At 36.6% G+C, this 25,268-nt stretch overlaps 1 protein-coding gene across 3 annotated transcripts in view; it reads left to right on the top strand.

Moving 5' to 3' along the window:
* The first annotated feature begins 368 nt into the window (after nucleotides 1–368).
* The window catches only part of arhgap28 (Rho GTPase activating protein 28), a 56,917-nt gene continuing 32,017 nt past the window's right edge, over nucleotides 369–25,268 (top strand). The window contains exon 1 of one of the 3 annotated variants that reach the window (XM_088642112.1): nucleotides 369–390. Coding sequence is in view for 2 of the 3 variants with exons in the window: in XM_088642108.1 (XP_088498234.1) it covers nucleotides 5,736–5,872 (137 nt within the window). In the remaining variant the exon portion in view is untranslated. Of the gene's footprint in view, nucleotides 391–5,512; nucleotides 5,873–13,421; nucleotides 13,559–25,268 lie in introns of those variants that run through there. The other 2 variants (XM_088642108.1, XM_088642109.1) reach the window with 2 other exon arrangements.

Genomic DNA, 25,268 nt, shown 5'->3' with positions numbered 1-25,268 from the left:
ATTGCAGATACAGTACAGCGAGTGGAAAAGCCTGCTCTACAATCCAGAGTTTCATGGGAAGTGATTCACTGGAGGTGTAGCCTCTGTCTTCATCAAAGGAAAACAGTGACCAAAATCAACACAACATCAGGAAGGATTATCAGCAGTGCCTGTGTATAAACAGGACAAGATAAAGTAGCAGCTTAGTTTCTTTTTTCTATGAAACAGCATTTCTTCTTCCTACAGAGAAACACAAAATTATATGTCACATGTGCTCTAGCTTATTTTGTTTTAAGTAATGTGTTTTTTTTTTGTCTTTGTAAAATACACAGAAAACTTCACATTTTTAAGAAATAACATTATTCCTGGTACAAATCATCCTACAACACAAAATCCATTTCTGGAATAAAGGTAAGTTGATTTATGTTCTTCATATAGCTTCATGTAATGAATAAACATATTACACATTCCATCTACAGTATATATATTGTATATAATGTGAAGACATTTACATTTCATCAAACTAACATACAGTGTAAAAGTCTAAAAGTCTTCAGAAACATTGATGCTTTTTACAGATGTTCTGAAAAGCAAATAATTCCTATCAATTGACACCAGAGGAAATGGTACTGTATATGTATCTAGTATGATAGAAAATATAAAAAATTGAATTGTTTTTATGATGTTAAAGTATTATGTTAAATGTCTGAATAAAATTTGCTATCCTTTTTGGAGTGAAGCAATAATCACTTCCTGAATGGAATGTAAAGCTAAACCTGTGAAGCTAAACTGTACATTTACTGTATATTAAAGAACTTCAACTTAGCGATGGGAGCAGAAAGTTAACTTTTTTCCTGCATGACCTTCACAGTGCTAAAATGATGCAGTCTTTATGCAATGGCGATGAAGCAGCAGGTATTGAAAATAAGAGATTATGAAAAACATTGCCTCTTCCATTCTGCTGTGATTGACACTGAATGTACTGTAGTTTCTTTTCACCATCAGCTACTTGTTTGTAAGAGCCCCATTAAGAAAGCAGTGGTCTGTTATTGCAAGAAGGCCTCCATGCTGGATAATACCGTTGAAAAACTGTTTGATGAGTTTTAGATATAGATTAGACTGGATTTGGGATGTTTAGATGTTTTTATATAGGATGTCATTATTTTCTCCAGTAGAGATTAAATCTGTATTTTGGTGCCCTCTGCATAGAACAATGTTCCGTGTTCATAGTGTAGTCCTATGCATATGTCCTATGGCAGTAGAATGGTTATGAGGCCTAATGTCAAATATTTTATAAACAGACTCTGTTTTTGAAATATGTCCATGGGGAGAAAGTTTGTAGAGACGACATAAACATCTCAACTGTAACACATAAAACAAAAATATCTTACAATGAATATAAAAAAATCACTTTGAAACTGAAAACACAAAGAATTGATTATTTTTAAAATACTTTCTGGAGGAAAAATGTTAATGTTCAGGTAACACCACCAGGCTAAGATACCTCATTGTGACACTATGATGTTAAACAATCAGCTACATGACAGCCATGAACCCTTTTGTTCCAGCTCAGGCTCTTAATTAACTTAATTGCTTAATTGATCTAATTATGGTTCAACTGTATATTTTATCACTGTCTTTTAAAAATATTCATTCAAATCCTGCACTGTATTCGAGGTACAGAAGTTATTTGCAATGAAAAGACATTTCATTGCCAGTAACTACTGCTGCACGCTGTATTGTTGTGCATTTGATAAATAAACTTTGATTTGATTTAACTTTATCTATTCTGGGTAAATGTGTTAAATTAAATAAATAATAGTATCAGGGGGATTTGGTTTAATTACTCTAAAAGTAATTGGGGGGCTTTAGTTTAATTATAGTAATAGTAACTGAGAGCTTGGGTTTAATGAAATCCAGAACATGCTGTTGCTCCCTGAAAACTGAGCTCAACACCGTTGCTGCTGTTGTTTTAGACAATATCTTGGGCTATTGGCTTCTACTTCTGTTAAATGTGAAATCTGTTTACATAAAATGATAGTGGTAAATTTTATTATCATTTGCATAAAATGATTTTGACATAAAGTGATAAACTTGTGGTCACCAGTTTTGTTTTATTTTGAAACCGTAGATACTACATTGCTGAGTATTAGTGCATTTTTAAGTAAACCAGAAAATGTAGTGAGTTAAGTGTAGTTTTTTCTTTATTAAGCAAATGTACCAGCACATCATAAAAACACAATAAACACCAGGCAGGGAATCACACAGTATTTCAATCATGCTTTCTGAACTGTGAATCTGAATCATGTTAATTTTGAACCAAAAATCTCACCTTGTTCGGCATGATAAAAATTATGTAATTTCTATCCAGTTATTTGCCCAATATTTTCCCATATATTATGAACTACACTGCTGATTTTACACCCAGTAAAGTGTACCTCTAGTTGTGTGCATTCACTGATAATTAATTCAGTCAATTATTTTCTCATGTTCTTCAGAAGCTTGTTATTTTCTGTAAAAATATATCACTAAATTGTTTTCACAACCTGCTATGTTTCAAATTAAGTATAATGGCATATTTAAGAATATTGTAAATATTTAGAATATACCTGTATATTATATTGAAATATAATATATACAGTATAAAATACTGAAAACTGTGTTGACATGGAAAATACAGTACAGTCACATTTAGGTCACCCCATTTTAAAAAAGATATTGCAGCTCTGGAATACGGCACGTCAGGAGTAATGCAAATAAAGACCTACAATTAAATGGAACACTGGTATTACACTAAAATAATTATGCACAGTACATGATAAATGCAATACCTTGACACCACACACTCAGCATGTCCTCCACATAAACACTAAACGCTATGGTATTGCTGGCACGATAAAACACAGTTCTCACCCCATTTGCCTTTTTAATACCACCTACTAGTGCTGCAAACATTCCTGTGAAGATTATTTCCCTGATGAGAACATTCAGATGTGTTTTCTTTTCAAAGACACTCGTTCATCTGTGCAGTTTGACAAGTGTGTTTAGTACATTTCCCCTCCAATATTCCTGCCTAGCCTCACAAAGGTTTTCATCCAAAAAAACAGCTTCTGTTCAGTGTTAATAAGTGTGAGCAGCTCATTAACACACTCCGTGCCAAGTACCAAGGATGCACAGAACATCAAAATAAAACCCCTGCCCTTCATTATGAATATTTGACTAACATTGCATCAGAGACTACATAAACTCCCTTTCTTCTGCTGAATTTCAGAGTATTATTATTTCTGTACACAACCTGGAGGATTACTGATCTGGAAGATTGTGTTTAGAAGAGTCTTGTGGAGTAATACACACATTCACACATTAATTATTTCACCTGTATTTTTTATCCTATCAACTGCGCTCAAGATACTGTATGCTTATCCTGTTCTGATAACATTGTCAGCATCTTCACCTTTACAGCACCTAATCTAAACTCTTTGCATGTGAGGTTTTCCAGGATACAAAGGCCTGAATTCAAGATTCACTTTGCTGTACTCTTCAGTGCCCCACTAAAAAGGTTAGTGGTATAAAATGGATTAAAAACTCAACTTTTAATTTAATAACCAGATAAGTAAAAACCAAAAACAAGTAAAATATTAACAGTGCTGTCTTGTTTTGATGAAATCAGAGCTCAACCCTACAGAACAATCTTAGGTTACAACACACTTCTGACAGTGGTTTTCCATTGGGTAAAAGAAAGAAGCAACAGTCTGTCACATATCAAACAGAAAGTTGCTATAAGCCACTGGGTTAGAAATTGCAACTGGTGTATGAGTCAAAGTTCTGATTTCATCTGGCCTAGCAATGTATTGATACTGAATAAAAGCAGAGTCCCTCCCGTAATTTGAATTAAGATACATCCTGCATTGAGAATTTGGTAATCCTTGGAATTAGTGCGCGATCTGAAAAGACAGTAAGGGGTGCTTTTCATATTTTGTTATGTAGTTGAAAGTAAGAAAAATAAAACATCAGCTCAAAAAACTGATAAACAGTGAAAGATCTAATGTCACTCTTAAGTTCCTAGCTGCTAAACTATGGCAGTCTATAAGCTATCGTGTCAGTCCTTGCTTGAAAAATATGCTTCCAATTAAAAACTGCTATTAAACCTGCCAAAATGTAATACAAAATACCCTTACTGGCAGTAGAAAATAATGTTAAGGCCTGTGTATCATCTGCTTACATGTGATATAATTGGCCATGTTTGTACCGTCACAGGTCACAGATGAAAAACAGAAATAGATTTAACGTGATCCCTGTGGGACACAAACACCAAAGTGAACACAAGGAGAAAGAGGATTCACTCAAAGACAATAAATTGTGTGTATGACACATCTGAAAAGAATAATTTGAGTGTTGAGCTATAAATGGTAATACATTGGTGCAGAAGTTTCTACGGTTTATTTTATAATCAACCATATCAACATGTCAGACACAAGTCTTAAAAGATCGGTACCTACAGTAAGATAAAAATAGTGTGTTACATAGTATCATAAACAAACTCGTTTTGGTGTACTAATCTCTGAATTAATTTATATTAATATGGAAATAAAGCCCCTAGCATGATTTTATTGATTTTTAAAAAAGCAGTAATTTAGCTTGAATCTTAAACAATGTACAAAGTATGCCAACCTAAAATGGAACAGGGAAATCTTCAGATGCCAGAACTGTTCACTGGACATATTTCAAATACTGGTATGGACTTATTGCATCTGACAAAGTCTTTCAGCAAGCCTTACTTCATACCTTTGAGGCATAGGGATGAATTCACTGCATCACAGTTTCCTGTGCCTTTTATTAGCAGTACATCTGCTCCAGATAATCTCTTCAGGGAATGCTAGATGACATATCTTCAAATGCATGGGAGACCTAATACTTCTTTCTATAGAAGGATTATTTTATCTTACATAGTCTTGCTTGAAATACAGTTATTTATAAAGCAAATCAAGCACTCTATTTTGACAGATAGTGGAATGCTTACACTCTTAGAGAAGAATACTTAATCTCGTCATTGCTTGCTGAACAGTTTTAGAGAACAGTTCTCAATCGTGTCAAGTTTACTGGACATTATTATGTGCAAAACAATAGTCAATCTTGCCATTGTTGACTGGCCATGGGATGTTGATCCCATTATACTGTACATAGCCCAAGTACCTTTTCCTTCTAAGTCTTTCAGAGCCTTAATTTGGCTTGATTGCGTGAAAAGCAATGCTATCCACATCTAAATGTTTCATGCGCGCACCGGCGTGGTCTGATTTTTCCTAAGCAGGTCTCTGGTTTCGAGGCACATGAGTTAGTTCACTTCATTGCAAACAGCACTGAGAGATAACAGCAAGACTCTACAGAGCAACCTAAAAAGAACAAAATATGAAAATGCGCACGGCTACAGGTTTACAAACGCAAGAACTTCGGCTCTCTGTTTCCTAGAGACATCCCCAGGACTTTAAACCCTATCTGTGTTTGTGGGCGGCGATGTCTTTATGCAAATGCAGCCCCGAGCCTGATAGGCCGGGCTGTGCATGCAGTTGCTGCGCTTGGGCTCCCAGTGGTATCGTGTTACGATTGAAGACCGGAGAAAAAGAGAGAGAGAGAGAGGCAACGCGTTTTGTTGTAATTTAATTTTTGGTGCTGCGAGTGAGACCCTCGTGTATCTTTGTGATGTGAAGGAAAGCGTCCTGTCAGCTCTCGTCCTTTGGTAGCAGGCAGGCGAGGTGCCTATGACAATGGAAATTAAAGATTCGGGCAGCGTAATTTTGACAGCTTACCACTCTTACTCGCCATCAAGGATAGCGCTGATGGACCAAAGCTATGCGTCGCAGCTCTCTCCGAGCCCAGGACGTTCTCCTCTGAGCAGGTAAATTGTGCTTGTGGAATATACATGCATCTTTGTAATGGTTACTTCTTAAATATGCTGTAAAACACTTTCCCCCCCTCAGACTTGGCTGTCATATTCCTACTTGCCCGTGCCGGTTGCGTCAAACCAAAGTTTGTGGACACCAGCAAAGTGTTTAAAACTCTTAGATCGCCTATAAATCCGCAGTACCTGATGAAAAGGTACAGTAGATGCAAGCAGCCCCGAATAAACCGCTTTGCTTTGAATGTTAAGCACGGTGCTTTCGTTTCTTTTATTGTTACGATACTTTTTTCCCCCTAATTGTTAACCCGAAACCGCACTTACAGTGTGTATCCCTTTTGGTTTACCTTGTGTGTTTAGCCAACAACGATGTGTTTTAACAATGGAGTTCTTCAAGTATACTGTAGCTGCGATTTAGTTCTTACAGTATTTTCAGCTGATGACCTCCACTAATTACAAGTCACTTATACTGTACGTCTTCGGTGCCCCGAAAGTTCAATGTTAGATTAACTTTTGTCTTATTTAATAACTTACTGCAACTATTATAGTAAAATACAATAATTTTGAAAGAAATAATTTGATGCAGTGATTTCGACATTTGCCATAACAGTGGCACTCATGCCATTTGGATTATCTGAGACTTCAAAAAAATTGACATGCTCGGCCATTGGAGTGCGTTCTGTTGTACAGGATGGTTTGGCTTTCTGGCGTTTGTGTGCTTGAAACATAATTGTATTGAAAATGCAGAATGAATGACCTTGCTGTTCCTTCACCCAGACAGTGCAAACCCTTAACCTCTCTGACAATTGGCTTGCAAAAAATACTGTGGTTGATGAATGACTGTACCATGTGGTCTCTTCAGATGTGTTCTTGTGTTTACACAGCAGCCTCTGAGCGTTCTGAGCTCTGTAGTAGACTCTTAAGGCGTTTAAGGGAATATTTCAAAATTATTTTACAACCAATTGTCATCCATGTGAGTAAAGTATCTCTGTGAATATTTTGTCACTTTTTATTTTTGGAAAGAAAAACAAAATCTTATCAGTGTACACAGATGCAGATTTCACATTGTCTCATTTCATATTCTGCCTTTCACATGTTTAAGCGAATGTACTATTAAAAAACATCTCAGGAATGCATGGAAGGTTGTCTATGAGAGGTGGCTAGCAGCTAAGGGATCAGATGATCTCTTCCATCCAGGACTTCCACAAACCTTGTGTTTAAAAACGTCTCTCCACTAGTCTTAGTTTTAAGTGCATTTTCTGGAGCTTCCACTTGTGTCACCCTTTTCATGTTGCACTGTTGTTTTTTAAAAAAATACTGTATAATACTTTAGTTTATAAGCTCAAAACTGAAATGATTAGGTTCTTATTTCCTGTTGGTATAGCACATTTCATTGAGTTTAGGTTCCATCTGGCCACTCTTCTCTGAACTGATTTCAGAGCAGGCAGTAATGTTTTTTTTTTTTAAGGTAGTGATAAATATTAATATACAGATTTCAAAACTAGACTTTGCAAGTGGATTATACACAGTTTGAAATGAGGCTTTAACATAATGCTGTCCCGTTATTTAAATTCTGAATTTAAACTCTATATTCTGATTCTGTTGGCCTTGCTTCCCCACAGTGTGTAGTATTAGGAAAATGATGTGTCAACATAAACCCAGCCAAACCAAACTATAAACCTACAGTACAGTAAGCCTTTTTCACGCATATCTTATTCAAGCATACTTTTTCCCATTTTATAGTTTTGGTTTATGGTTTAACTGCATACATGCAACATTCTGTTTACGACAAATGTTATCTGTCAGGTGTTTGTAAACCCTTGAATTTAATCACTTTAATTTTGCCAATCCTTACATTTTAGCATTTGCAAACTTAGTTTATTAAATATGCCAGAAATATCATATATATTTCATATAAGCAGTACATAAAATGGTACTACATAGACATTAGTCAAAACCTGGTGTTCTTTTAGTTTGTGTTTTTCTTTTCATTTTGTACTGTGTAGCTCAGCCCATATCACAGGCACAATATTGACTAACATTCATATACAGACTTACAGAATGTGTATCGATCTCTGTGGCTTTAGAGGTTCCTAAAATATCCTTCTAAATTAAAATGCATTTCTTAAGGTGTCAACGTGGGAAGGAAAAAGCCTTTGAACTTTTATTGCCGAATACTGTTAACAAGTGGAATATGAAATAAGAACACATTTTTTTATTTTGTTTGTTTCTGTCACAAAAAATGAACGTGTCGATAGTGCAGAGTTAAACTGAACCAACTTATGAATCTTACTAAATATTAAGCTTTCACTCTCACAAGCCATAGCATGCATTTAGAGCCTCTATTCTAGATTTTAATTCCTAGCGTCCTGCTAATTTTCTTCAGTTGCTGTATAAGCCTGTATATGTTGTGTATCAGAGGTAAAGGAAAGTATTAGAATAGACCTAGAATGAGGGTGGTGGGTGACGTGTTTAGACTGCTATTTTTTTTACAACAGTTGAAATCCGAGGAGGTTTCTCTGTTTTTTTTTCATCAAGTGCCCCTGGTGGAGTCCCCTGGTGTCCTTCCATGCACAACGGATGAAAAACATCTGGCCCCCAGCCCTTTGATCACTTTTGTTTTTGCTTAGAGCCTGCCATTTTGGACAGTTGCCTTGTCCATTATCTGCCATTAGTCACAGGTTGAAGTTACCCACAAAATGTCAGGGTCAGTCAGAGCGAGAGTTGGGTGAAAGCGTCTTGTGTGGTTTTTGGAATGCTGGCTAAATGAGGAGTAATTGATGCCCGCTTTGAATATTTAGAATTTGGAGGACATATGTGGGAGTATTGTTGTTGAATTAAAAGAAGAAGTTGAGATTTTCTGCATTTTTTGCGTCTGTGTCTAATGATAATTAGAGTAAACTATTTTACATTTCCGCAGTAATGCATAGTTGTTGAAAGCTGTATATCAAACAGAATATACTATGACTTTATGCTCTTTTATTACAGGGAGTCTTCTTGCAAATTGAATCACTGAGGAGTAAATTCTGTATGCTTTGTTCTCCTATGAAAACATTATTTTGTTTAATTTCATGTAGTTTCCCCCTCATCGTGGGTCACGTTTAGGATGAATACCTCTAAACGGATCTTGGGTGGTCAGTGAAAAGATGTTTTGACTAAACTCACAAGGTCAGTGGCACACTGCACATTTCTCTAGTGAGGACACACTAGCTTACAACATATTCTAACAAGGTCATCATCACATAACAGTTGTTATCATTTCAATACAACATTAACATATTTAAGAATAATTCTTGGTCAAAATACCCTCATAAGTCATAATCAGGATGTGTTGACCTCTGTGTTCCTTTATCTCTGTAAGGAAGATCAGATCTGTCATATTCTTAAAAAATCACTAAAATAACCCGAGCTTTACTGTCCAAGTGTAAAATCGAATACTACACTCTTATTTTCATGTTATCATTCTTGTGTGTTTTGTTCACTCAAGCTGAGTTTTTAAAAAAGAACATATGCATGTTCACATACGAGTGGAGGCCATCTGGCCCATGTGACCTATTTGGGAGTTAGTAATTACTGTACGTGACCTATGGATTCGATCTAGCCATTGTTTTTGAAAGAAACCAGCACACTGGTTTCAACCACATGGCTTGGGTATCTTGTTCCAGACTCTCACAACCCTTTGGGTAAAGATGTGCCTCCTGTTCACAGTTTTAAATTCAGTCCTACACTGGAGTTTTGGAAGAGTTACAGTACATCAGTGGCTTCTGAATAACCTCTTTGGTTTTTAAGTACAGTTGGTAAGATACCGTGGGGTTCCTGGGGATTTATTTATTTGGAGTAATTCTAGTACCTGAAATACTTCCACCTGTTCTATTGCTGGTCCAACACAGAACGTTCTCCTTCTGCAGCTGGAGGCATGTTGTGGACTTCTTCCTTAGTGAACTGAGTTAAATACTAATATAGCTCTTATACCATTTCCCTTTCATTATCTAAAAGTCTCATGTTTTTCAGATCTATTTTTACTTCATCCTTGGTGCTTTTTTATGTTGTTGTAGTTATTCTTTTTGGGTTCTGCATTAAAATAAAACTTAATGGTTCATTTCTTTACTTAAGTTTTTTTAGTTGTTAGTTTTTTCTAAAACACACACAGATTGTCTGAAATGAAGTTGCCAGTCATCACAAAACATCAAGAATTACAAATATGAGCGAGTATAAAGTCAGGTAATTAACTTTCTTTTCTTGTTCGACAGAGGGCATATTGCTAGGGAGGAAAGAGGGGAAAAAAAACTTAAAAACATGTTTTCAATAGCATTATAATTAGACTGTAAAAATAATCCACCTCTCCCAATATCTCTCAAAGATTCCTCCTGGAGTCTTGGCTGATATTAGTTTCCCATCCCATAAATCTCTGTGACATTCACAGTCCAGTTTTTTTTGGTTGGGAGCACTCTTTGGAAACTGTTATGTGTTATAGCTTTCTAGTTTCTCTTGGCCATTCTGATGTCCTTTATTTTTCCTGTGCTTGTGATGCCTTGTACTCTTTTTATCTAAGGGCAGGCGAGGCTGCTACGCACTGCATTTTAACGTCTTGCCCTGTGTCACTGTGCACTCGTGGGGGCAGAGACGGGGGTGAGAGCGCTATGAGCAGCATTAAAACAGGGGATGTTTTTTTTGGAGGAGATCAAATACTGTGGCCAACCATTTAAACGTGACCTCATGGGGAAACCCAGCACATGACTTCAAGCAGCATGAATGCTCCTGTGATGGCTTTAGATGTTTTTAGATTCCTTCATCATTGAGCTTGAGAATGCAGTAAAACGAACAGCAACCTTCAGTTTGTACCCAGTGTAATTACCCATAAGGAAGACATTGTATTTATTAAAATCATATGCAAAGAATTTTATGAAACGTTTGCAATAAAGTTGTTGGTTTCTTTCTTCAGACTTAAAAGTCTAGTCAATAAACGTTGCCCCAACGTGCCTTTGCTCCTTACAGGAGCATCGGTTACGCAATGCAAGGAGGCTGTAAGCACAAGCCTTTGTTCTGGGAGGAACCTTAAATTTGTAAACGTTTGCCAACTATTAACTTGGGGAACAACTGTCAATCCTTTGTGTCCTATTTGTAAGGGGTCTAGGTTAGCCCGCAACAGTTTCAAAGACAACAGTTTGTGAACTAGTATCTGTATTGTAGCGAGTTCGGGTTCTTGGGGTTCCTGCCCTCGCTGCTCCTGCCCTAGTTCGTCCCCTGCCTCGAACCCGGGTCTCCGGCGTCGCTCAACAGGGATATTGCTGGCTGAGCTGAAGAAGGCCTTCCTCGGCCCGGGCGGCCAACATCACTGTTATGCGCTTAAGAACTGTGTGCTTGGTAAAAAAACACAGGGAGGCCTATTAAAGCGAGTGAAAAACAGCACTTGAAAACACTTCTTCAAAAAAATGTACTCTCCTTTACCTTCATACCTCTTCCCCTGAGATCAGTACTGAGATTGAATCTATGGGGTTTTCTAAAAAAAAAAACGCCCGTACCAGGACATACAGTACTGTACTGTAACGAAGATGAGACTTTGCGATCTCCCCTCCATAGTAACTGCATGTGCACAGGAGACGACTTTTATAACTGCTGTGCACAGGTGAGAGCGAGCTGTGGGAGACACTCAACACTAAGCTAAGTGCACACTTTGGGGGAGCACACTAGTAGATGTTTTGTGAAACCACTAATTTCGACATCCCTGTCCCACTTTAAAAGTGAGTTGTTGTGCACTGTTAAAATGGTCCAGCAATGCTTTATTTCAGTATATAAATATGCATTCACAAGTGTTTCACAAATGATTATCAATTGGAAATTGTCACTCTTATTTATGCATGTATGTTTTTAGAAAATATTTCAAAATATTCAGATTTGAGGTATGGATTAAATTGTATTAATTCTTAATATAAATATATAAATATAAATATTATATTAAATTTCTATGAATTTGGGATATTTATGCTTTTTTTGGTGGGACATTTAATTAATAAATGAATAGATTAATAGAACATATCCATTTTAGGAGCACTGTAATCTGTCCTTAGATGTCTGCTACTACAATTATTAATAACAATTGCACATTTTGTGAAGTTAATCACGTGGTGAAAAGAAATAATCACATTGGGGTAGGATTCACTTTTATTTTATGTTATCATTTGTGGATATTCTGTCATTATATTATGCACCATTGTATTCCAGCTTGCTCCCGTTGCTTGCTAGGATAGGTTCCAGCTCCCCTTGATCCTGAATTGGAAGAAGTAGTTAGAAAATGGGTGGATGGAAATGTATGATTTATGTAGTACAGATTTTATTTTACAGAGTGTAAATAGATTTACATGGGCATGCACCTGTATCTACTTAAATTCTACATTATATTCCGGAGTATGGTGATGAAGACAGAATAGGATCGGGGAAACATGTTATTTTAACAATTGAGAGGGATTATTCTTTAATAAAGAAAAGCACATTGACGATCAGTCAAGGCTACCAGGTTCTCGAGCATTATGGAATCTTGTTGAAATATTTTCCAAACCTAGAAAGAGATCAACCAAGAGAGAGTGTTTTAAATCAAACAGACAAATGCTCACTTGTGAAAAAAGTTGAATTGTAATCATGTTCTACTACACAATCTCCTGATAGTTTGGGTGTGGATAATGAACAGAAGCTATAGAAAAGGAATTAAATGTCTGAAAGAAGCTTTTTAATGGAAAAGGCTATTGGTTGAGAAATTTTATAGCACATATAAAATACAAAACTGTATGTCTGGAAGGCAGCAGGCAGCAAAAATATTTGCCACCCATGATACTGTAATCTCCAATATGTCTAATTTCTGTGCTATACTATAGCATACTTAAATAAAACAAAATCCTGTCTTTTTAGGTGGAGGAGTAACCTATTATACTGTATACCGACAGGAGACAGGTGAATGTTGTGTGATTCACTTACTGTAGGTTCCAGCTAAAATGTTTCTTTCCTGAATATATTTAATATATATTTTAAGTATTTAATTTTAGAATTCCATGCAGTGTACATTTACAGAATGTAAATATATACCTGTAGCAACAAAGTACCAAATATAAAAACATTTTTGACAAAGTCACTTATTACCACTAAACTGTTGATTTGCAAAATTATTGCAAGAATTGAACAGGATTGAAATCAAGCAAATGGTAACAAAAATGTAAAAAAAAAGATTTCCTTTGGAGCTTTGACCTTTTTACTTTGGAATGCTCTAACACTGATTAACCAACAATACATTCATTTGAGAAGTATCAAAATGTAATACACTTTCATCATCTTCATTTAATCAAAGGAGCTACTATAAATCAGCAGTGTAGCAAACTGTTATTTCAGGCTGTAAAAAGGAGAACAAAGTTGTTTTAAAAAAAACAAGCATTCGTAATGAGCAAAATAAATAGTATTGCAAACTGGCATTTCTATAAATAAAACTGGGACTTGCCAAAAAAAAAACTTCCTGGTATTTGTTAGGACTATGTTGTTCATCCACATTCCAGATCATCCAGATCACACTATACTGTACACTATAGGCTGCAGCTGGAGTAGTGATATGGCAGGTTTATAAGATCCAGAGCTGAACACTTCTCTGACATACACAGAAATGGAATATTCTGAGGAGGAGTGGAGGGCAGCAAGTATACACAGGTACTGTATTTACCATGATTTCTGTGTGTTTTACGGTGGAATTAGGTGGCCTCCTGTACAGATTTCCTGTTCTGTGTGGAGAGTGTGCTGTAGTCAGTACTACACCATTAGTATCATGAACAGTGGAAGAAACATCAAAGGCTGATGGGTGTTTGATGTGCCACTCTTAATGTTGAATTGTTTTATTCCTAGTAACATTTCTACAGTGCTTCTGGACTGGGAATGTCCATGCAACAGCTAGAGAATGGCAGAAAACTCTACAGTGAAACGGCACACTATCCTTATTTCCATAGTTGGTTAAAAACCTACATTGGTGGTTGATTAACTAGGCTCTCATTTAAGTATTAATTGCATTATTTTGTTCCGTGCACAGTATGTGAAATACTAAGTGAAAGAAAATAAGCTCTGGATGGGATTCTTTGTGTGGTTAAATAATTCTCGTCCTACCTGGTAGTAACTGGTTGGCTTTTCATACCATTTATACATAAAGGAATGATGTGCTGTTAAATTACAGTTTGATTTTAAACACACTGTCTTCGTCGTTTTACAAAACAAGGTTCCAGGCATGCAGCAACTCAATTCAAGAATCCTAGTCCTAATTAAATTGATCCTATTAAATTATGAGAACAGCCTCGGTGTAAAATATTAAATTATTGAGCAGGTCTCAGTGTCTATTGAAAAGCAGAGTAAGTGTTATAATGTTAGCAAAGCCCCAGGTACTGTTCCAGTCACATTTTGAGTTTGCAATACAGCAGTCTGCTCAAAGTGCTTAACGAATTGTACAGTATCTAAACTCATTCTAAAAGGCTGGGGTTGTTATGCGAATATGAGAAACACAGGTGTAGCTCAAAGTGCAATTTATTTTGCTGGAGGCTTAAGAAGAAGCATCTTTCAAATGTTGCAGAGGACAACAAAGCACCGGTACCATGCATAGCTCAAACGTTATTTCTAGTCAACTTCTAATTAATTGTTCGTAAGTGAAGCTTGTTCTCATGTAATGTTTGCTCACGTGACAGTAGTTAAGGTTATAAGGATACAACTTATAGTGGAAAGCTTATACTGTTCCACGATCTGTGAAAATGTATAATGAAGCAGTTTCTTTAATCCCAGTCAAATACACTATATCTTGAAATGTGAAATAACTACAGTATGTATTATGTACAGATGTAGGTCATTATGTATTGTATTTTGATTTAAAGGTATATACTTATAAACCTGATAGTTAAAACTGTTATTCTTCTTAATTTAGAATAAGTTATGAAATTACATTTTTAATTTAACTTTTTTAGTTTGGCTTATTGTGTAAATAATGTGAGCACTGTCTTAAAAACAAAGAACAATGTAAAGCTGTCCTGAGGTGTTACCTAACTGCCCCAGCGTGTTGCTTTGCATGGAAAATGATGGAACTGAAAGCACATTTGAAACTCTTGAATTTGAATGGGAAATTACTGCCCCAGAATCCAGTGAAAGTTGAACCAGCCTAATGCATGTTATTGAGCTGATAGCAGTGCTGCATGTGCAGTATGTCTGCTTATAGGACGCAATGACAAGAAGAATCTTCACTGTACAGTAGGTGACAGACAAAGATAAATGATAAATGAAAACCACTTAGTGTTTTTTAAATTTTGACATTTGAAGATTTTAGTAAAGACAGTCGTTTGTACTGTGACAGGAAATGGTCAACTGTAAGGGAAAACACCCCTTCGAAGTTACTTTCTAATTTTCAAGTTTCCGGTTCATTGTCATACAGTATGTACTGTACCTGAGTACAATGAAGTGCTTACTCTCCTTGGCAGATGAAAGGTATGTAAGTGTTTATTATTATTTCTAAAAGGAAATATCTGGGCAATTCTTAATTGGGAGTTAATAATACCATAAATAATTTGAGATTCAAAATTTAAAAATAGGAAATATCCACTCAGTGTAGGGAATATACCACCAGGTTGACTGTAATGAGCGTATGAGAAATATAGCTATACTGTAGCAGTGTGTAACATCTAAAAAGTGTTTGCGGAGAGAGCATTGTTTTGCTTTTTTTTTTCCTTTCAAACACAGGAAAAAAACGATTAAAAAAGGATGGAAAGCTCTTTTAGAGATGAGTGTGACCTGGTCTGTGTGGGTGAAGAGATTTAAAGATTTAAAGGGGACACCAGATCACAGTTACACGGAGCCAAGTACGCAGATGAATGCTGTAGCTGTGGAGTAAATTGTCCAGTCTGTTCTTCCAGCTAGACAAGGGTACTGTATGTGTGGTTACACTAGATTGTCTGCAGTGTTCCTAACACAAGCTTGTGTCCCTTTCTTTTGACCAGAAATCATTCTAAATCAAACCTTTATTTTTTGTCAGACATGTGTTTGCAAATACTAAATGGCCTAATAGTGTAGAAAGAAAAACAACTTCCTTTCACTTGATCTAGTGTTCATTTCGAATTGATGGCGGCACATCTGTGCATACATTTTCTCAAAGTGAGTGAGGTTCGGTGTCTGAATATCATGCTGACAGGACCACGGTCTGGAAGATGATTCCTCTCCAGTCAGCTGGCAGTGAGTTGATGTCAACCTCCACTTCCTAAGCACTTAGAAGGATCTGGTTCTTTACCACTGAACCAGGGCTGCAGAGTCCCTGTGTCCACGCGCATAATGTGATATTGGACAAATCTGTTGAGGAGTGGGGCCCCTACCCAGGACAGTGAAAAGTTACCTTTGCTTTGACAATTTAAAAACACACTGATTGTGTAAGCATTTCAGCTCCTCTCCATGGAAGGACACTATACTGTACATCATATGCTTATAATCACTTGCACAGAACATAATAGACTCCTTGGAAGGAAAAACACAGAGAAAAAGACTCTGAGACCTGAAGAGTTTGGGCAATTTGCAACCCTGCTCTGAGCCCAAGTATTAGTGGTCACATGGCTTGAGGCAGCTTGGTATAGTTGCATTTAAGGAAAAAATACAGTGTTGTCCAAATGTACTGGATAGAAACAGTAGTAATTGAGGGTATAATTGCCTTGGTGATCACCTGCCTCATTTAAACAGAAAGACAGAAAACAGTGTGCAGTGAACGCCTGTAGACCCAAACAGAGAGAAAAATGATTAAATGACTGAAATCCACCATAACTATTCATGACGATGAGCATGATATTAATGGAATTTCTGGAAAGTAAAGTGACCATTTCAAAAGGTAGATATGTTGATCTTCATATACAGAATGAAAAGGCTGAAGAAGAAACAGGGAACAGCTCGAAGAGAAGATGGATTGATTGCTCCTATGTCTGTGGCTGATCATTTCCTGGCCTGCACACTCCTTACCGCTGATATCATTTCAGCCATCATCAAGTTGAATATGATTATATGATTATAATATAATTCCAGAGTATGATGATGATGGGGGAGAATTAGAGATGGAAAACCTCTTGCATACACCACAAAACATCAAAACAAAAAGTACACTAAACCATGAAGATGGGTGAAAAAAAGTACCCAACCTTGTTGTGGTGAAGCCACACCCTGGCTTCTTTCAGACACTGTCTGGATTTAGATGGCTAAAACAACATCTGAACCTTTAAACCCAAGCAGAAAAGAGCATATGAGATATAAACCTCCCAAGGGATTGTGAAGATGCTCCAGTGTGTTTGCCTTTATTAAAGCATGGTGGTACAGTAGTAGACCAAACGAGGTTGTGGTAGAGGGAAGTTCTAAATTTATTTGAAAATAAAAATTCAGCTCACGTCAGCAAGATTTTTGCTCGGGATTGCTGTTTAGGTCCAATTGTTTAAGTTACCTAACATAATTCCCCAAAATGGTTCTTCTCCAATTTGAATGCTGCATTCTTTGCAGACAAAATTAATTTTTAATTCTGTGGAAGTCTACTTTAATGTGAATAAACCTTTCTATGACCAGGCCTTATTAAGAATTTAAAATGTAAAATGCCAGTAGGTGGTACTGATTTTCAGGGAAGAGAAAGCATAGCAGACATGTCATAAGTAGTGTGTTGATGGACACACAACATAATCCTTATTTATTATTAAAATCCATTAAGTATAATGGAGGTTTCTGTAAACCTGACTTTTTGCACTGTGAAAAAAATTTGTATGCATTAAGAATAATATCCGGTATATTTTTTCGTCGTGGGTGTAAGGCAAGTCTACTGTTGATTTAACACTGTAGTAAATGTTTTACATTTGTATTTTTAAAATTGTAGTACTAAAAATGTTTTATATACAGTATATCATTAATAGAGATTAAAATCCTATTCTTTATTAAATATAATCCTTAAAATGTACTTTAGATTGTGAAATAAGTTGTTATGCAAGAACAAGATGTTTTAGTATATATATTTATTTATAAAACCACATAGCCTTTGGCAAAAATAAGTTACTTTTTTGTTTCTGATTAGATTTATGAATAACTGTAATGAAAGATACATTTGCTTATGTAATTGACACTGAATTTCACAAACATTTATTGTATTTTCACCATTTTTTATTTTTTGTACGAACTTGTAATGGGTCAGTCTTTGTGAAATCAACCTAATTTAGCCATGATCGTCTCAAATTGTCCTGGAATTAGATGCAAACATTTGTCGCAATAAAGGCAGAATTTGACATGAAAAGTAAATCCCATTTTATTGGAGATAGTGGCTTTTAAAATGGTTATTTTTGATCATTTTGATACCTATTTCGGCTTCTGTGAATATATTTTAACGTCTGATCTGCAAGTTACAAAGATAACCATTTGAAAACATATTCCTACACAATGTTTCACTGAAGAAATGATTTCCTATTTCCGGTCCTCTTTTCTTGTTTGAGAGTGAGGTTGCAGCTCTAAAAGCAAAATCCTGTGAGAACTGAGGACAGGTCCACCGCTGGGTTTCTGGTGAAAGGACATGGGAAGAAATTCACAGTTTGCAGTCAGAAGCTGTTCATTAAAAATATAAGTTTAATGAGAGTTTGAAAAACTGTTTTAACATGTTTTCCGGGAAAAATGCAATACTAAAGACACAATGGAAATAAAATAACATGGACGTTTTTTTTTTGGAAACCTTTGGCTGCAGAAGCGTCTGTGAAGTTTCTGTCAGGATTCCAGCCTGGTGCACAGCACTGATGGGGATTGTTTCCCGCTGAATCTGTGACTGAGAGCACAGATATAAAAGGCAAGGGACAGCAGACTCTTCTTTTCTGGTTGTCCGTGTGGTACACCTTCCTCTCTTCCTCTCTCTGTCTCTCTGTCTCTCTCTAGCCAGCTGTATCTAATCGCTGCTTTCAGATTTCCACTCTGTCATCTAGTTCTTCCCAGTCCACATTCTCAGGTTTTCTGTAATGCCTATTAGCACTCTCCTACAACAGGGCTGTATATGGCGTTAAGGGTTGGGAAATGCAGAACTGCCAGGCCCTGGGGACATTTCTCAGTTATTCGTATTTACTTATTTATCAGTTTCATTCTTGTCCTCCCAGCACGGAAAGAACCTTGTGTCCATCAGGAGCTGAAAGCTCATACTTATAATAATATATAACGACTTATCAATGTACTGTATAATAGTCATCAATAGTAATGTCCAATTTAACATAACTAAAGGTTATTAACACTGTCCTGGAAAAATGTCTCAAAATGTAAAACGGAATCTACCCTTTGCAGTGAGTAGAAGCAGTATTTAACTCGATAGCCACTTTAGAGAGTGGGGAATATGGAACAAGAATCCATTCTCTGTGCCTGGATTATTTCTGATTTATTATTCTTTGAGACAATACAAAATGTTTTCTGTAGCGTTTGATTTTTTTTTTACATTCATGAGAAAACATTTAAGAAATGTCCATTTTTAGACATATAATAATGAACCCACAGTGGAAATTAATTACAAAATGCAGCCTTGTAAAAAGGCTAAAATTCTGACAAGATCTCTAACTTTGTCAAAGTGTGTCTGTTTTCTCACAGCTGTCTTTTAAGAGCACAGTAAATATTTTTAAGCACACTTTACATCCGATTCCTTGTACATAAAATGTGCTTGGCAGTTAAAGTGATTCTGATGTACATTTTACAGCTTTTGCTGCTCAAATGTGTTTTTGAACCACGTTCATTCATTGAATAATATGACACCTGAGCAATATTTGAGCAATGGATAATGACAAAGTGAGACAAGATGTAGTGGTGAGGTATATAATAATCCCCTAGCACAGTCACTATTACCTGACTAGGTCGTGAAACTGGTTAGTTTGCTTTTCGCTTCCTTAAAACCGCTGATATCCGACACTTGCGGTACTGCACTCTGAAGTCTGAGTGATTTATGAAATCCCTATCTGTCGAAGTCTGCTCGTACTGCCTGCCTGAAATGTTTTTATACACATCCTTGGGCTTGGGGTATTTGTATTGATTGTGCCAAGCTCGGATGCACTTTGTTTCCTAATCATGTTCTAAAATAATAGTGAAGCAGTTCTATAATTAATGTGTTTTCTTCCCTGTCTTCCGTCCTCTTTATGAGCCGAGAGCTACCGTGTTTAGGTATCTAGAAGAGTTGCTTCCTTTCATAAGGCTGTTAGCATCTGGGAATGTTTCATGCCAGTTCATTTCATTATGGGGCAGAATTAAGAAAAGGGCAGACTTCCAGAATTCCTGAGGGAGAAGGAAGCCATAGCCTTTGTACTGTAGCTTTTCAATTGGGGAGTTCCAGAGACAATGCATGCCCTTCACCGGAGAGAAGGACTGTTCCTACTTCACCAAGGAGTGTGTCTAATTTAATATTGTGTACTGAGGGGAGGTGAAAGGTCTTGTGTCACTGTCTCCATGATGACATGACATATGAGCAGTGTCCATTAATATCTTGCAAAACATGCCTCTGTTTACTTTAGATAGCGGCCACCTTGCAGGGAGTCTCTGATTGGTTGGTATGTAGAAACACTTAAGTGTGGCCAAGGTTCTGGAGCTTAGCAGAGTGACACCTGAAACTGGGAACACCTCCTTCTATATGGTGTTTAGGGTTATTGATATTGAGATTTAAAGCACCACTGGATTTTCTCGGGAGAAAATGTCTAAATTAATCTTTCAATTCTTACAAGATGCGCTAGTTGTGAACAATTGATTTTGATGTCAGTATCATGATATTGTGTTTTCAATACAGCTGTCAAATTTCAAATTTCTAAATAGGACAAAATGTTGATGGGGAATATTTCTCCAGTAGTTGGAAATAAAAGTGTTTTAGTCAATTAATAATAAATCAGTGAATCTGAGCTTCATTAATAATTCATGCAGCTGAAAGGGATTGTGAAATAAAATTGTATTATTAACTGACAGGTTGATAACAAAATACTGTACAGTCTATGGTCTGGAAAAAAACAGTCTTGTCCACAATATAATTGAGTTATTTTTGTTGGATAATCATAATCATAATAAAATAGGTAATAATCATAATCACAATCTTCCTTCTTTCTACTGGCTTTCTACTATAGTAACACAAATTTAGAAATAAAGAAGGAACAGTCCCTTGTAATATCTGGGAAGTGTTGTTTATATTATCTATAGTGAATGCATCAGCTTCTAATCAATCACATTAGCACAGTTACAGAAAAATTAAAAAATACAATTACTAAAAGGTATTAATAGGACAGTTTATTAAACATTTTGCTTTTGGTAAGTACTGCAAACTGGGTGGATATTTTGTTCCATACACCCACAACCCTTGTGGTAAAGTACCTCAGTTCTCTGTTTTAAATGCAGTTCCACATAGTTTCCACTTGCTCATTAGGAAGAGGTTCACTGGGTTAATATGTCTCTGAACTCTTGGATCAAATCCTCTCTGTTCTAGACTAGAAAAGTTCAGTTCTTTCATGTAGAAAAGGCATATATTTTCCTGAAACTACACAATACTCGAAATGAAACTGTATTATTATATAATGGGAAGAAGTAATAGGTTTATTCCATGCTGAAAAGAGAAGAGAGAAAACACAACATTTCGGTCCCCACCTGAAAAGTTGTTTTCTTTCTTCTCTTTTCAGCATGGAATAAACCTATTATACGGTATACAGTAATAGTGCATGATTAAAGTGATGTGCTTTTAACTATATATCTTAACATTTTGTTTACATTTTAATTCATTCTTCACAACACCTAGAAGATGTAAATGATGTGTCAAACAAACACCTATTAGTTTCCTCTTCAAGTAACCTCTTCTATCTCCATTTCCCATTTTATATTGATAGTTTTGCTTATGCTACCTGCAGGCAAATACCTGTACTTATATAAAACATAATCAACTATATTGACTTAAGTTGTTAACAATACCAGAATCTAGGTCATCGATATGAAGAGAAATGGCCCCAAGACAGATCCCTGTGGAATCCTGTAGATTGATCTCGTAGATCTTCACTTTGGCTAGCAGCTTTGAAGCTTCTTTTGATTTAATGTGAGTGCAGTAAGTATGTAAATTCAGTATGTATTGCAGTGCAATCCAGGGGTTTTCCCTTGTTGTAGGTTTGGATCCTGCTACTCGCTGTCTTTATTATCTGATCAGATCAGGGATCTCACCCCAGACTATCGTCACGAACACATGCAGTTCAAGACCATGAAGTAAGGGTCGAAAAAGGGTGTAAAAAGTAAGGAAGTGATGAAGGACATCTTGCTACAGTTTGTTACTCCGTAGACTCCTAGTCTATGTCACTTTTGTTAGTTTAAAATGTACTAGATTTGCATATTTACAGTACACTGCTGACCTCTGAATGGGCCAGATGTTTCTATTTTATTAGTAAAATATGGAGGAAGCTGAGCTCAGAATGGAAGTAAATGGAACTGATCTGTCCACGTTACTGGTGTTTGCTTACTTTTATTTTGTTTTAGTCTTGGTGATTTAGAACCGTAACTCAGACACTAGGAATAGAACATAGTGTTTTAACTGATGATTGAATCTGCAAAGCACCTGTGCACGTTATTTCCTGGTCCTGGGTTGACAGTAGATGTTAGATAGGCTACAGTTCCTTATACTGTACCTGCCCAAATATCAATCTAAATCTTGATTACAGCTGTGCATGCAAATTGCCCCAGCAGAACAGGAATATGCTGATTTACTTATAACTGGGTAGGATATTCTTTTTTATTTAATTTTTTGTTGAAAAAATGCTTGTCTTTTTTATTCCAATGACGTGGTTCATTTGTACCACTAAAGTGTTAGTTATTTCCAGAACAGTATTTTGAGATTAAATGGCTTTTATATCTACCTTGTTTATACGATACATGCAGGTCTGTATGCCAGACTGTCGAGCTCAACAGCTGTTCTTCTGTATTGCTGGAATTACGTGTGCACTTCTTACTGTGTCTGTATTTTTGGATTCATTCCTATTTTATCTAAAGAGCATTTAGGATTACCAGTGCATGACAGAACAGAAACGGAACAATGTGCATGTGTGTCTTTGTGAACTATGTATGTCAGAACACCAAAGTAAACTGATTTTAGGGAACAGGAAACATTTGTTTGTGCAAGCATGTTTCTTCTTGTTTTAATTGTAAGTGGTTTCTAATAAATAATAAATAATTCTTATACTTATATAGTTCTTTTCCGGACACTCCACTCAACCCCCTTTACAGGTCATGGGGATCCCCTCCACCACCACCAGTGTGCAGCCCCACCTGGATGATGCACCAGTACCCTCACCACACACCAGCTCTCACTGGGGAGGAGAACAGAGAGATTAATCCAGTTTATAGATGGCGATTATTAGGAGGCCATGATTGGTAAAGGCCAGAGGGGGAGTTTGGTCAGGACACCAGGGTCACCACCCCTACTCATTTTGAGAAATGCCAAAGGATAGTGCCTTTTTACAGTACAGTGTCCCCATAACTATACTGAAGCATTAGGACTCACACAGACCGTAGGGTGAGTGCTCCCCTACTGGCCCCACTAACACCTCTTCCTGCAGCAGCCTCAGCTTTCCCAGGAGGTCTCCCATCCAGGTACTGGCCAGGCTCACACCTGTTGAGCTTCAGCGGGCTGCTAGTTATGAGTTGCAGGGTGATAAAGCTAATGGCTGGTGTTTATGGATTTCCTGTTAGTTGTGAAAGTGTAATTTTGCATGAAGTGCCTCCAAACACAGGAGAAAATAATATTTAATATTTGAATATTTAACTCTCTTTCCTGTGGGCAAGGAATATGCTCTTGTTGTATGACAGTAAACTTTCCAAAAGACCCCAAAAGACAGCCGTGTATATACAAAATGATGTTGGTTGTCCTGTGGCATTTTTATGATATGATGTACTTGCTCTATTGGTCTGCAATAGTTCAGGATATGTTTCATCTTTCAATTTAAAGAAAACATTTTGATCCTCGTATTCCTCGCCCTGTCTTTTTTGTACAACTAAAGTTGATTTCTACAAGGTGACAGAGCTACTATTTTGGGAAATAGATGGCCAGCATTTTTGTAAGAGTAAACCGTAAACAGTATGGGAACACCACGATACTCTGCTGGGGGATTCTGGGGGCCTATGATGGGTTTTGGGAGGTCTAGAATGTTTTTCTATCCTGATGTTAACTTTATGCTTTCATTTTTCTCCACAAACAATCTGCGCATCTTTCAGTAAACTGAGGTTAAGGTTTAACAGAGGGAAAGGTATGGGAAAAGCACATAACAGCAAAGAGTTTAAACTGTATTGAAAGGGTTCTGTCAGCAACTTACTGTAGGTATTTCGATTAAACAGGTGGATGTACAGCATATACACAGGATATATTTCGTGGCATTTAAAATTGAAGTGAGAGTTGATATCTGATCTGAGTCTTTAGCGGTTAGGTAAATAGTGAAGTTGTGACTGTGTCAGACCAGAAGAAGAATGTACTGCTTTAACTTTTTTGGTTAAAAATTTGCTGTAGGTCTTTGAAATCCAAAAGGCTAGAGTTGTAAACAGCTTCAACTTGTACCTGAGGACACAGATGGAAATAGATGATATTCTGGTTGTACTTCTTATGTGAAGCTGGCGGAGTGAAAAAAACTGATTTGGCTAAGAATACAGTAGGTCCTAGGAGGTTTTGAGAAAGAGCTTATGAAGTTCTAGGTCCAACAACCAGCTAACAGTATGAGGGACTAGTAGGCCAACCAACCCTCTTTGTTGCTTTTGTGTGTTTGTGCTGGCTGAGGGCTTGATTTGAGAAACATACAAAACAAATTGCTTCCACAATCGCATTTTCAGGAAGGTCTCGGTGGTTTTGAAATTTAGAGTTGGTTTCTTCTTATTGTCACATTGTGGTTACATTGTTTTGTACTGAATAGAATTCAAAACCTTTCACATTTTATTAAAATACGTCTGATGCGATTTTTTAATAAGGCTCAGTATAGAAACCTGGAGTGTCATGTGTGTCATGCAGTGATGGTTACATAGGCAGATTAAATAAAGTGTATACACTATACAGCAGGGTTCCTGGTATTTGAATTAATTGCACCTCAGGGGCTGTGAATAACTTTACACTGTTATATTAGCTTGTCTTAGAGCCATCCTCTTAAAACCTGCTGGAGTACCTGATGCTCTTTTGTGTCAGTCCTTTCGGGGAAACACATTCAGCTTGGATTTTTTTAAAATGATAATACTTACAATACTATATAGGAAAGCTTACTGTTGACCCTTCCCCAGTGAGAAGACAATACCATAAACCGCAGTACACTACATTATACATCAGGATATTTAAGAGATTGTTGCTCATAAAAAAAAACTTAAAATACTGATATTTCCCCCTTATTTT

Source organism: Lepisosteus platostomus, chromosome 8, assembly GCF_059453375.1.
Source record: "Lepisosteus platostomus isolate fLepPlt1 chromosome 8, fLepPlt1.hap1, whole genome shotgun sequence".
Taxonomy (NCBI): Eukaryota; Metazoa; Chordata; class Actinopteri; order Semionotiformes; family Lepisosteidae; genus Lepisosteus; species Lepisosteus platostomus.
Note: the sequence above shows the minus strand (reverse complement) of the source record. Positions and strands in the feature narration are given on the sequence as shown.